The 13,865-nt window shown below is 44.8% G+C and overlaps 2 protein-coding genes across 8 annotated transcripts in view; one reads left to right on the top strand and one right to left on the bottom strand.

Annotated features, from left to right (window-relative positions):
* AGAP1 (ArfGAP with GTPase domain, ankyrin repeat and PH domain 1) overlaps positions 1 to 5,561 on the bottom strand; it is a 375,831-nt gene extending 370,270 nt beyond the window's left edge. For 4 of the 5 annotated variants that reach the window (XM_083841487.1, XM_083841488.1, XM_083841479.1 and 1 more), the window contains exon 1: positions 5,225 to 5,561. In XM_083841487.1, the coding sequence (XP_083697613.1) occupies positions 5,225 to 5,387 (163 nt within the window). In that variant the 5' untranslated portion in view covers positions 5,388 to 5,561. The remainder of the gene's footprint in view (positions 1 to 5,224) is intronic. The other variant, XM_083841481.1, reaches the window with a different exon arrangement.
* Positions 5,562 to 5,826: 265 nt separating this feature from the next.
* TRPM8 (transient receptor potential cation channel subfamily M member 8) overlaps positions 5,827 to 13,865 on the top strand; it is a gene marked incomplete at its 5' end in the record, with an annotated part of 140,709 nt that continues 132,670 nt past the window's right edge. For all 3 annotated transcript variants that reach the window (XM_083841492.1, XM_083841493.1, XM_083841490.1), the window contains 2 exons: positions 5,827 to 6,025; positions 7,569 to 7,667. In XM_083841492.1, coding sequence (XP_083697618.1) covers positions 7,659 to 7,667 — 9 coding nt within the window. The remainder of the gene's footprint in view (positions 6,026 to 7,568; positions 7,668 to 13,865) is intronic.

Here is a 13,865-nt window from a genome sequence, read left to right as displayed (position 1 = left end):
CCTCAAAGTAAAATTCAGTGCAAGACTACAGACTCCTGCCAGACAAATTACTACATCTTAAATTATTTATTTTGCAGACCTGAAAAGCAAACCGAGCAAAAATTACCCTTGTTTTGCATGCTAAGATGTCATAATCAGCCTCCAAAACCATTTTAAAGCATTTTGGCACCCATATGAAATGGGTCTGCATCATTTTTCATTACGTTTGGAGTATCAGCTTTATCACTACAAATCCCATAGACTGATCCACAGTTTAAAAAAGCACAGCAGTAAAACAGCTTGAACAGGGTGACTAGTATTAAGGTTTCAAGATGCCACTGTCTTATGCAAAACTTGTTTCTTCAGCTTTGCTCATTTACACTTAAATATCTAAACTACACCATCATTCCATTGACTTATTTAAATACTACAACATACTCCCAAACTCTCCTCCCCAGTAGCTTGACTTAAATTATTTGCTTGCAAGGAGATACACAGATGCTTGATCTCCTAAGTCTGTTTCAACCGAAGGGCTAAGTAAAAGGGGTGCCCGGTATTCAGCTTTCAGAGTGGCTATAATCGTTTTCAAGTTGCAGCTTTGATACCGCTCTCAGCAAAAGCTGATTGCAGGACAGCCTTGGCAGCCTCCCACGAGCTCCCTGTACGTTATTAAGGAGCATCTACTTCACCGCAGCGATTCACCCCTGCCTCGTCACAAACAGGCAAGTTAAAGACAAATCCCGTATTTTCAACAAGTAATCATAGGTTGGAAAGGACCTTCAAGGTCATCGAGTCCAACCACCAAGCTGACCCACTGGGTCCCACCACCAAACCCCATCCCTAAACCCAACATCCCAAAAACTTCCCGGGACGGGGACTCTGCCACCCCCGGGCAGCACCTTCCAGTGCCCAACCACCCTGCCCGTGACAAAATCCTTCCCCACATCCAATCTAAACCTCCCCTGGCACAACCTGAGACTTCTTGCTCACATCCTATCCATTGTTACCAAGAGACCCACGCCTCCTCGCTGCAGCCTCCCTTCCAGAACAGGGAGACAAAACAGGCTGATCGCTGGCATCCTTGTCATTTCTGTCTGTAGACTCATATCCCACAGCAGAACTCTTTTTTTTTTTTTTTTTAACAGTACATTCACCCAATTTGTCTCATTGCTCAGTCTCAAGATGTGTTAAAATACTACTGTTATCTCAAACCCAGAAGCGAACATAACTTCTGTGAGACGGCGCCCCCCAGTACCAGCACTTAAGGAGTCACGAAGCAGAGGGCTCCAAGGAAAGAAGGGCCATGGCAGGGAACAAAACACAGCTTGAGACCCACAGCAATGACAGGTGCCCCTAACCTGCACTTCAAGAGCTTTCACTCAACCGTAAGTTTCTTTTTTATCAAAAAATACTATATTTAAAAATGACTGAAGAAAAAATAAAGCACAGCTTATTTATACCTTCCACCACATTCCAGCACCCACTCCCCACAGCACCACAATCTCTGCACTGCCCTGAACATGTCATTTCCAAGTATACAGACCTCATCTTTTCTCTAAGATTGAGATGACTTCTGAAGTCCCAAGACTGAAGGGAAATAGTTAATAATCATAACTTCAAAACCCAAATTAGCATTCACAAAACAATTTTGAAATCCCTTCTTTTTTCCTTCTTCTTTAACAGAAAGATTAAAATAGGAATCACAAGAAGATACTCTGGCGCAAAGCTCTTCATAGCTAAGCACCGTTTGGTATAGCATCTGTAAGATTCAAAGCAACAACCTCTAAAAACCCTCAAAAAAAACCCACAGACCACAGAGATCTTCAAATCACTGTCAGGGCACACTGAAGCCAGTATCTTAAGCGTGGTCGTTAGGCTTTGTTTTATCAGCAGAGGATTCAAGATACTTCTTGTCTTTCCCGTAGTTAGAAAAATCTGCTCAAACCCCGTGTTGAAGCAGAGTGTTTTGACAGGCTTGCCACTGTGCAAAAGGATAGCAAACTATTTTGGATGCTCAACGCCTGCTGCATTAGTGCCTGTTAGTAACAAGTTAAGTACATTAGCAAAAGAATTTTTATGGACTATCAGCCAAGAATAAGACATTGACACCATTTAGTTGTTTTAACGTAATTTCGTGAAGGATTAGAAAATTTTCAGATTGCTTCACTCCTTTTCTTTGGTTTTGCATCATTCTTCAAATTTTATAGCAACACAGCACTAGCCTCATTCTGGACAAGAGAAAAGGGAACTGATACATCCAGCTGTTACCTACCCTTACATAACTACATTCACACCTTGAGAGTATCCTGTCTTGAAAATCTATGGTGTTTCCAGCAGTTTAAGGACTGCTGAAGTCTACTCATGTTTCCTTCTCTCTGTTCATAAGTACCGTACATACTTGATCCAAGAACCGTTGAATGCTGATCAAGTACTGATGCCTCTACTCGTAGAACTCAGCTCATGAGCCACAGAACAGGTAACAGCCTAAGTGACAGCATCTAAAGTTGCTTGGTTACTTATCATGGATTTCATAACAAAAAACATACTTCTGTTCAATTTTCAAATTTAATTCTGCAACCGTGAAATGCAAGAACCTGAAAGTAACCAGCTCTTAGCACTTTTATCCTATGTGGAAAAACTAACGAACCAATATCACACAAATGCTTTAGCAATTACCACACCAAACTCAGGACAACACAAGGAAAGAAATCTCTGAAAAAATCAAATCAAATCAAAGCATCAATTCAGGACACAATTAGCAGTCAGCAGTTGCTCTCTTAGGATTAGATACAACTCCTGTCCTTGAATATGAAGAATCATTGCTGCTAGAAGACCAGCTTCATTTCACATTATTGCAACAGTCATTGATCCAGAAAGTGTGCCCAGACACTCCTCTAACAGAGCTCAAAGCCTAGAAAGGAGTTTACACTGCCAATAATTTATTTTTTTTAATAGTAGACTGAGTAAGCCAGTGACATCTACAACAAAAAAGAAATTCTGAGAATAAGTAATAGTGTACTTTGCTGAATTAAGTCTCAAACTGCTTTAGATTCCAAGTGTGTTCTCCTCCAGATCCATAAAACCTCTCTTGAGCAAGTAAGAATTATTGGAGCTGATCAAGGCGCACATGCTGGTTGGAGTTACGGTTTAAAGCAGCCTGAACTAACGAGACCACATTCTTTTCTTTAAAGGGTACGTTTTCTTTTTCCACTGGAAAAAACTATTTCAGCACAAAGTTACTTAATATTTTCTCATCTCAGCCACGTGCCAACACCACAATTCCTCACTATCAGTAAAAAAGCTGAATACCTTGAACTCAAAAGGCTTCATGTGAGTTAGGGAGTTATCATTACAACACTCAACTCTGCAGCTCAGTAAGGACTTACGAGACTGCAACAGCAGCAAAACAGATGAGACCCTCCAAGTTCTCCAAACACGCAATAAGAAGTTACCATGTAAAGCTAAGAGCTAATTTCACAGAAAAATAGTCAAAGGAGGTTTACCAAAATACACAACCTGGTGCAGTTGTAATCCAGGAGAGAGGTGAATCTTTTTTGCCTTTTTTCTTTTTGCTGTTGTTACTAAAAATTGCATATATGTAAAATTCAGGGTTACTCCAAGAGCCCTCCAAATGAAAAATGACCTAAAATAGGCACTTTTTCTAGATAAATCTTTCCCATGAATCAGATGTGCTGGTTGCATGACTCAGTGTCCAACGCAAGTTAGACAGCAAACTGTCTCCGAAAATTTTACTCATCAGCTTTGCTTTTGAAAGACATTTGCAGGCTGCTGTTTTGTTTTTAGAGCCTTTATGAGTGACAACGGAACGGAGCTACAGTTAGGTAACAAGCCATTAATACTTGACAAGACAAACGCGAGTCACATGCTACGAAGATAACTACAGAGAACACTTCACATCCTCCTCCCACTTCTGCACAAGCTTGGCTGCATCACTAAGCATCAAGAAACATGACATTTAGAACCACAAAAACATGCATTAATTACCACTAAATATATATCTTTTTTTTTCCCTGAAGGACATCATCTATCCCACAGAAATCCAAACACCAGCAGTACTGCGAAAGGAACAGTGGTGCCTGTGTCCCCTTCCCACAACATATATTAAGTTTCCATCTCTTCCGTGAAAGCAGAGAGCAAATGGAAGGACTCCCAGGAGGGGCGCAGAAGCTGACAGCCACTCATCATCATCTCAACAAGTGACAAGTACAATAGGCAACACGCAGAAACCTCTACTGCATACTCAGTCCCCAGTCAAGTCCGTTCATCAAACTGCCTTCTTCAATACGTGACAGGCGCTGCCAGGCTCCCCAGCTTGCTATGCAGGACACTAACAAGGATTATTGCCCCCTCCCCCTAAAATGTTGATGGTACCCGTGTTTAATACCACGTTGCCTGTTTGTTCAAGCTGCACGGCTCCAGTGAGATGAATCAGTTAGCTTTTGAAGTCACAAATCCCAGTTACTTTCTTTACGACATATGCTTTAAGGAGGACAGAGGCCATCAAAACCTGATAGCTGTAACCAGCTCTCTATTTCAGATGCTATACATCATACTCTGCTCACTCGAATCCCTTCCAAAACAGCGGCAGACTACTTCAATGGCAAAAGCACACAATACAAGGCTTTAAGCGACTACGCAAAATAACTCAAAGATCTCTTCTTAAAAGACACGTTCTTAGCCAATACTGTTTGCTCTTTTTAACTCCAGTGGTAGCTAAGAAAAATATCTACAGAGTTCCCAGCGCGATTTTTTCTTGTTTTGCACTCTTGAACTGCTTAGGATGTGCATCTGTAGCGCTGCTTTGAGGACAGATACGTATAAATCTACGCTTAGAAGACTTATCTCCATCTTGCTATCGAACCTGCGGGTTTGCTTTTTGTTTTTTTATACTATCGCATGGACTACTGCTCTGTGATCCGGCTGTACATCTTGTTTACTCAATGAAACACTGAAACGGAAGCCGTACATTCAGTGTCTCGATCGGAGCCGTACGGAACACCGAATATCTCCTTTTCTCAAGCTCTCCCGAAGGCAGGCATCGTCCTCCCCACCTTACCCCGGTGCTCGCAGGATGCTGCTCTGCCTGCACGCCAGCAGCAAGCGGGCAGCCAAGCAACTTCTCGGAGCGGCACCGAGCCCCGCTTTCCAGCCGGGCCCCCCAAAACCCAGCCCCTCACGGGGTCTGGGGGCACCCCGGGGCAGCCGGCGCGGGGCAGAGGCTCACCTTCGATGGCGATGACATGCTCGCGGATCTGGCTCTGCAGCACGGGCTCCTCCAGGCGCTCCAGCAGCTCGTAGATGGAGTAGATGTTGGGGTGCACCGACTCGAAGCGCTGGATCTCGGCCCGGATGGCTGCCGAGTTGGCCAGCTGCTGCTGGTAGTTCATGGTGCGGCCGCTCCCCTCCTCCTCGTCGTCGTCCCCGTCCCCTCCCCGCCCCGCCGGGCCCCCCCCGCTCCCCGGCAGCGCCTCGCCACAGAGGGACCGGGCCGGGGGGGCAGCGCCGGGGCCGCCCTCACTGCATGGCGGCGGGGCAGGGCGAGACGGCGGCCCCCTGCCAGCTGCGGACCGGCCGCCGGCCCCGCTCCCTCACCTCCGTGGCGGCGGCCGGTCCCGCCGGCAGCCTGCGGCCGGCCCCCCCTCTCCCCTCCCCTCCCCTCCCCTCAGCGCCGCGCTCACCCCCTCGCGCCCCAACGGTCCCAACGGCCGTAACGGTCCTAACGGCTCGGCGCGCGCCCCGGGACCGGGCTGCCCCCCTCCGCCCCCCGTCTTTCTCCTCTGCCTCCTTCACGCACACGCAGGCCGTGCCCCCCTCCCCTGCGTCACACAGCCGTGCCCGCTGCGGGGCGCGCCGGGAAATGTAGTCCGCGGGATCACGTCGCTAAGTTTGCTCCTGTCAGATTAATGATAAATGCAGTAATCGGCTCGGTGCCAGCGAGGCGCTGACTTGAGCGTTTAAGAAGTTGTAACTGCAATTCATGCTGAAAGGAAGGTGCGGGGAGCTGGGGGTCGGCCTCTTCTCGCAGGTAACCAGCGATAGGACCACAGGGAATGGCCTCGAGTTGCACCAGGGGAGGTTCAGGCTGGAAATGAGGAGACATTTCTGCTCAGAAAGAGCGGTCAGGCGTTGGGACGGGTTGCCCAGGGAGGTGGTGGCATCACCATCCCTGGGGGTGTTCAAGGAGAGGTTGGACGTGGTGCTTGCGGACATGGTTTGGTGGGTGATACTGGTGGTAGGGGATGGTTGGACCAGATGATCTTGGAGGCCTTTTCCAGCCTTAATGATTCTGTGATTCTATTCTATGATTGTACGTATGATAAAGTGTGTAGAATTGCCCTGAAAACTTGATCGTGGTCCCAATAAAAGAAAGAGGAATGCTAAAAATGCCACTATTCTCACGCAGGAACACCTAGAGCAGTAATAACTGCTCACTTCTTTGCTGCGGGGGTGACAGAGCACTGGGACAGGTTGCCCACAGAGGTTGTGGAGTCTTCTTCTCTGGAGATATTCAAAACCTGCCTGGATGCCATCCTGCGCAATGTGCTCTAGGTGATCCTGCTCGGCAGGGAGGGGTTGGACTAGATGATCTTGAGAGATCCCATCCAACCTCATCCATTCTGGGATTCTGTAATAAATATCTAATCTACTTCAGGTAAATTACAAATCACAGAACAGTTTGGGTTGGCAGGGACCTCAAAGCCCACCCAGTGCCATCCCTGCCGTAGGCAGGGACCCCTCAAGCAGAGCAGGCCCCATCCAGCCTGGCCTTGGGCACTGCCAGGGATGGGGCACCCACAGCTCCTTGGGCAGCCTGGGACAGGGCCTCACCGCCCTCTGAGGGAAGAATTTCTTCCATAAGTCTAATCTGAACCTCTGCTCTTTCCGTTTAAAACTATTGCCCCTTGTCCTATCACTACACTCCCTGTTAAAGAAGTAAAAAATGATGTTGCGATGAAACATTGCTGTCACTAGCACAAAGAATTATTATGAGGTAAAACAAGTATTATGAAGTAAAACAAATTATTTTCAAGCTAGCTATACACACAGCTGGGAATTCACCTCAATAAATTCATATTTAGGATCATTGTTTTATGGATTTAAGCTCCAAAACTGTAAAATGTGAAGCAAACTTTAACAGAAGAAACATTTTAGCATGAGGACACCTTGGTAAGGGATAGTCTCAGGAAAACTGTATCCACTAGCTCTACTGACATATAACACAGCAGTGAATAGAATAATTTCAGTAACTTACTTATTTTTGCCAAAATGCTTAAACAGTTTGTCATTATTTGGGCATACAGCTCTGGCCTCGCAGAGCTGTTAAGCTCTTTTCTCAATGCAGTTGTTTTGCTATGATACTTGTAACTAGATTTTCTGTGGTTTTAAAAATATCTTCTTGTGTAATCCTTGTCTTGACAGTTGGTTATTTGGTAATGTTAAGTCTTAAGGACAGAGGAGGCAAAGATTTTGAAAATTTAACATATATATCAAGTTCATTGAGCTACATTAAAAAAAAAAGTCAAACTGCTTTGTTTTCTTTTCTCTTCTAAACCATCTGGGAATGTAAGTGGATGATGAAGATCCTTCAGATAATGGCTGTGGTGCTGCTTCTGTCAATTGCCTCTCAGTGAATTCTGCCACGTAATACATCAGCTATTATGCCTGAGGTAAGCAGTTGCTACCAATTTGTACCATACACGTACTAACTAGTGTCTCATTTGCAAATAGTCCCAGTAACACTTGGGTATTAACCTTCTCAATGTGATGGCTCACACATACAAAAACAAACAAACAAACAAAACTACACAACAGAGGTGAAAACTGAAGCTGAGAAGCGAGATGGAGTTTTGGGGTACTACTGAATATATTACTTGGAGAACTGACATTGCCTAATTAACAGCAAATAGCCTTCACCCTCACATGTGTATGAAATGAACTGCCTTTCCGCCAGCAACCAGTGAAGGGGACAGGGATGGGGGTGGAGAGGAGGGACCTCTGAAACCCAGTCTGCTCGTCTGGGTCTGTGCCTATGAATTCTACCAGGAAGACTTCCAAGTATGTTATCTGCAGATGGGAACACAGTAGGGACCTGGTAGGGGAGAGGGAGACTGCAACACTGTGGCTTGTCACTACATCCCCAGGGTGCCAGCAGTGTGGGATAGCCTCAGTGATATCCCCATGTCACCAGGGGATAAATGGCACAGTGCAGACAGGGCATCCCTTTGGTGGCTTTCCCTTGTCCCCGCTTCCTGGGGCGGGTGAGGAAGCAGCAACCAGTGGTTACTAAAGAACACTTATTTTTCCACAGAGAACCACTTACTGCCAATTTTCCCATTCTGATTCTCAAATGGGGAAGTCTTTAATTCAAGCTGAAGGACTAAAGCTTTCTCAGTATTGATTGCTGACTACTGTGTGAGTTGTCTTCTGCTCTTTCAAATAGTTGAGGGGGAGAGGACAAATAATGTTCATAGATGGCTGTGTTCTCTTCCATCTTCTTTCTCAATAGGGATTGGTATTTTTTATTAGCTTTCTTGTTTTAAATTTCTAATCCTAGTAGGAAACTCTTGAGTAGACAGCAAAAATTTTAAGAGAAATATAGTCACGGCTTTAACTAGTGGGAACTAAACACGGTATTAATGAGGATAACTTGTGAAGCATAAGAGGATTTTGGCTTTCATTTACCTTAGACTGTTTGAATAAGTTAATGGTATGTAGAAAGCTAGTAAATGTAAGCTCTAACGCTGTCATTTTCTTCCCTCCGTCCTGATCTGGAGCAGAGGAAGTACCTCACATTACTTGGTCCTTCCGGAAAATGCCTAAGTCAAGAGTAGAGCAGGGAGTTAAGCAGGAGCCTCCGCTGCATGTGAGGCTGACTATTTCCACTGCGGCCTTACGCCTTGTATTCTTCCAGCTCTAAAATTCATGGGAGGCTAAGATGCACGAAAAAATTCCCAGCCAGAGTAGTGTCAACTGCAAATAAATGCAACTACTACATGCAAATAATTGGAGCATGAAAACCCTGTGTTAATAATACTTCTCTAATGCTATGATCCATAGGCCTTCTATGAGGCTTTTGCTATCCTGATTTTTTTTGCTGCTACAGCTTGTATGCAAGCCGTGTAAAATTAAAGCAAAATATAAGCTACTACTGCAGCCTACTCAGATTTCTCACATGAGAAGGCTGTAACAATAAGTAATATTTTCCTGTGCTTGTAGTAGAGATTATCCTTAAATGCTGCTCGTGATGCACAGAGCGATGCTGGATACATCTCTCAGCTACTAAACGGCTTTAGGGAGTCTGGCATCAGAAGTGTTCCATCATCCTTTAATGTGAACTGGGAAAGAGAATGACTTTGGCAGCACCGCTGTGAGCGTTAACAAATCTAGTTTTACTTTGGTCTGGGACATGGCTAGCTGGGGCACTTCGCAGCTTTTCGTGGCCTGTGTTTGTCAAAGGTGATATGACTGCTGAAATTGGTGCTTATCTCTGAACCTGGGCAGGTCATGAAACCTAGATCATTTTTTTTTTAGACTTTTTTTTTACAACTATAGAAGGGTTGATGGGCTTTAAGTGAAGCGTACAGAGCGGTCCCAGGAAAGGTTAGCGTTCCGTGCTGGCACTGGAGCTCAGCCCAGTTTTCCTTTCTGAAGGTGAAAGCTCTCCAAGGATGAGCTTCCCATCACACCACGCTCCCACAGAGTTGGCTTTGTGGTTAGGTATGTAACAAAGTGCCATCTGCGCCAGCCTCCTACTCCTCCTCCCTATCTGACAAATCCACTCATTGCCGTGACTACAGAAAGCTAAATTACATGGTTTCATTATGATTTCGGTACTGTTATTCCTTGAAGGTATTCAGCAAGTGGAAAGCAGCATTGAATCAACATCTCAAACAGCTCGAGCTCCTATCAGATGACTCTGTTTATGCACTTCATGCTATTCCCAGTGGCCTAACTCTACAGAAAGTGTGGGAAAGAATTTTGAGGATATGCAATTAGTAAACTCGGACTTAAAGCATGTGGACAATTAAATTTTGCTTTTGGAGCTGAGCCCAAGCATGCCAGGAAAAAGCAAGAAGCAGTTAGACCTTAATGAAAGTGTGATTGTAGAAAACCTCCACCAAGAAGTTACAAATGGGGTTCACAATCCATGCAGCTGATGTTTATATACAGATCTTGGAAATGAGGAACTCTCGTGGAATTTCCTTTGAGCATGAACCGTTACCTTCCTCTGCTGTTTTGTTGCATGATGGAGCATGCTTTCCTGACTGATGAAATGGGAACTAGACAGGACTAGCTCTGAGTTTCAGCTCCTAAACCAGGAGCTGAAATGTTGATTGAGAAGAGATGAAGCATCCTGTCCTGATCTGTGACAGGATTTGGTGTAAGTACACTCAAACATCACAGATAAATAGACACAGAGGCTCATTTGCAGACCTAGCAGAAAGGGGATTAGGTGACAGAATGGAGAATATAAGTACTCCTGGGTCATCCAAGGGAGGATGGTTATAAGAGAATCCTAGCTGATAGTTGTAAGCAAGATTTCAGTTCACTTAGCCTGCTTTGTGGCTTGTTCATGGTCTTACACCCTAGCTGTTCATGTTTGGTATGAGCAGTATTGTGCTTAATATGCAGGGCATGTCTGGAAAAAAACAGGTGATAGAGAGTTAGAGATGCATCTTTGTGCCTACTGATACTGACATTGCCATAAAAATGGAAATGAAACCTATATGGAAAGCAAATATGGAAACATCAGGTGTTCCTGAATAATTTTTGTCATATTCTGCAGTGAAATGTCAGTATAGAACTTAAATAGGTTACTCTTCCTCTGGTAATAAACGACGTTATTTTACAGGGTAAAGATTTGGGTTAGTCAGTTACTATTACGGAGTGATTAGATTGCTCAAGAGGCTTTGAAACAAATGTAACTAATGAATTAACCCATTCACAGAGTGTGAAATCTATTCTAGGATAAATGCCAACTAGTTCAAACAATACTAATTATGGGGTAGCAACAACAAGCATTTTTCGAAGCACTAGCTTGTTCCTCAGTGTTCCTGTCATAACTGGGAAAATGCTATTTTATACTAAATCTGCTAAAAAAAAAAAAAAGATAGGATGGCAAAAACAACCTGCATTTCTGAAGGAGGGGGCATGGATCAAATTCCTTGCAATGTCAAGTAATCCTCCTTTAAATGTCTTCTGCTTAGAAGTGAACGACATGCTAGCATTCTGCTGCAGAGCAATGAACTAAGAATATCCCTTTGAGCCTGTGGGGTCTCCTCCTTGGGGAGCTTCAGGAGGCGCCGGGACGTGGGGCTGGGCACCCTGCTCGGGGTGTCCCTGCTGGAGCGGGGCTGGGGCGGGTGGGCCCGGGGGTCCCTCTCCGCCTCAGTCAGTCTGGGATCCTGTGATTCCATGATACTTTGATTCCATGATTCTGTGATTCTTATTAATCTAGTTTCTCTGTAAAAACATCTGCAGTATTTACAGATTTATGGAACTATCATCTGCATGAAACCAAAGACATTATTCAGGTCTGGAGCTGTGCTGCAGCTTTGCTCAGGCTGATAAAAGCCTGTGTTTTAGTCTTAAAGCAAGGACTTGAAATGTTCACAGTGAAAATAAATGGCTTCTTCAGATGATGAAAGAACAATGGTTTTAAGCATTAAGTTCTATGCACGCTATCCAAAGCTTAGACAGCTTCATTTCAGCAAAGACTTGAACAATACACAGTAAAATACTTGTTTGATTGTAGGTTATGTGCCTGGTGATATTGGTACCCTTGAGTCAGATTAATATCTTGAATTTTATACCAGCGTGGGTTCAGTGACAGCCTCATATCCCAGTTCCAGAATACTCAGGACAGTGTTGAGCTCTCAGCACTTTATTGAGCCTTATCATCGCTAAATATGATTACACTGAAAGTGACTCTGAGCTTGTTCCTGTTGTCACATTTGTTGACAGAGAATCAATATTTGATCCACCACATAATTCCATGTTAAGCTCAGATCTCACTTCAGCTGTGGTATATGCTGGCAGGGCTTTAAATATTAGGGAAACCTGTACGCTCACCTTTGAACTTTCAAACGTGCTCCTGATTTCATGCAGAAAAAACATAGGAGAGGTCACTCTAGATTAGTTCAAATTAATCTGCCAGAACAATGACCTCAATTTTGCATATTGCATGGATAATGCTCTAAAATCGTGTGATAAGGAATGAGAAACAGGATGAGAAAATGATACAGAGCGTCAAAACAACTAAGTCTGGCAAAACTGTCACCTGGATGCTATGCTACAAGGACCTGTAGGTGACTATCAAGGAAGATGATGATCCAGGACTGTCACAGCAAGATACGTTGGTGAGACACCAAGAGCGCTCCACTTCTGAAGGTCTAAAGAGCTGTATGGATATTCCTGGTGTGACTGAGGTCATGATCTACACTGGCACTTCCCTGTCCCTTTCCAGAAGAAGAAGGTAGCACAGGAGTTTTCACAGGCTTTGTGCTGCCACAAATGTTCTCTTTGGTCTGAAGGCAAGAGAGAAATCAGAACCATGTGCTCACTTGTCGGCGAAGATCGCGTGCAGCTTATCCCACAGAGCATGACGCTGCAAAAACAGCTAACTCAGCATCCCCTGATGTGGAACGCAGGTGACAGATTGCATATTTTAAATAGTAACTTGAGACACACAGCTGCAGAGCACAGCTATCTCCACATTTGTCTGCTAGTAAAGCAAAACTTTCTTTCTTGTTTTGGGGAAGAGGGCAAGCCATCATTAAACAGTGAAGGGGTGTGAAAGAGCATGAAAACGAAGCTGAAGATGGTAGTCAGGGGGGTCATGGTACTTCCCTACATGCCCTAGATACTTGTGTGTGCCGCTTGGATCTTGTCCTGCTTCTCAGTGCTAATATCAAAAAAACAGCGGGCAGCAGACTGTCACTTGAGAAGGGAGCAGCAGGCACTCAGCTGTAGCTGTGCAAAAGGCTTCCTGGCCGAGGGGTAGAGGCAACACCAAATTCCATGGGAGGACGTGGTGGGCCAGCAGGGTTGCCCACTTTGGTGCTTGTGCTCGCAGGATGGCTCTGGACTCCCAGCAACAACATCTGGAGGAGAGCCCTGCTGCTTGTACCGATGGCAGCAGTTCTGTTGACGGCATTTATTCCTGTGTGCATTGGACGTCAGCATAACTCAAAATGACCTTTCTTAGCAGACACAGGGCTCCTGTGGCCTGCCTGCACTGCAGTGTGGTGCAGTCCGTGCAGAGATCCTGGGCAGAATTCCCTGAGAAGGGGCTGGTGCTCACTGCTTGTGTGCGTCGCCTTATATGCCCTCCTCTCAGCAGCCATAGCTTTCTCACAAAGATGTAATAAGATCCCGTGGACTATTTGTCTAGAGACAAGGAGGGGCTCTTGGCACATTTCCACTGTCACATTTTGCTTATGGTTTGACCAGGTTTGTCTGACCTAGTTCTGTTCATTAACTGGGCTTAATGGTGGAGTCCTGGAAATGTTCCCGGCTGCTAAAGTCAGGCTATTCCTTCTGCGGTAACTAATTGCAGTTCAAAAGTCCTTCGCCAGCCACGCATCATAACATTAACATTTAAAAATAATAATAAATTAAAAAAAAAAAAAAAACACAAACAAACCATGTCCTCTGTGATTTTACGCTTTGAACAAACTCCTTACAGTGGTGAGATTTACATTCAATATCACAATGGTACCGTGGGACCCCGCTCATCAGTTTCTTGCTGCTAAGTACATAGTGAACTGGAAAATCTGTTTCCTGTGTACCCATTACAGAACTGTTATCGCAGGATAGAATGAAGCTTTGCATTGCTTTCGCTAAGCTGGGCAAGATTTTTCATT

This window comes from Anser anser (genome assembly GCF_964211835.1).
Source record: "Anser anser genome assembly, chromosome: 6".
NCBI classification, from domain to species: Eukaryota; Metazoa; Chordata; class Aves; order Anseriformes; family Anatidae; genus Anser; species Anser anser.
This window is presented reverse-complemented; position numbering and strand designations above follow the sequence as displayed.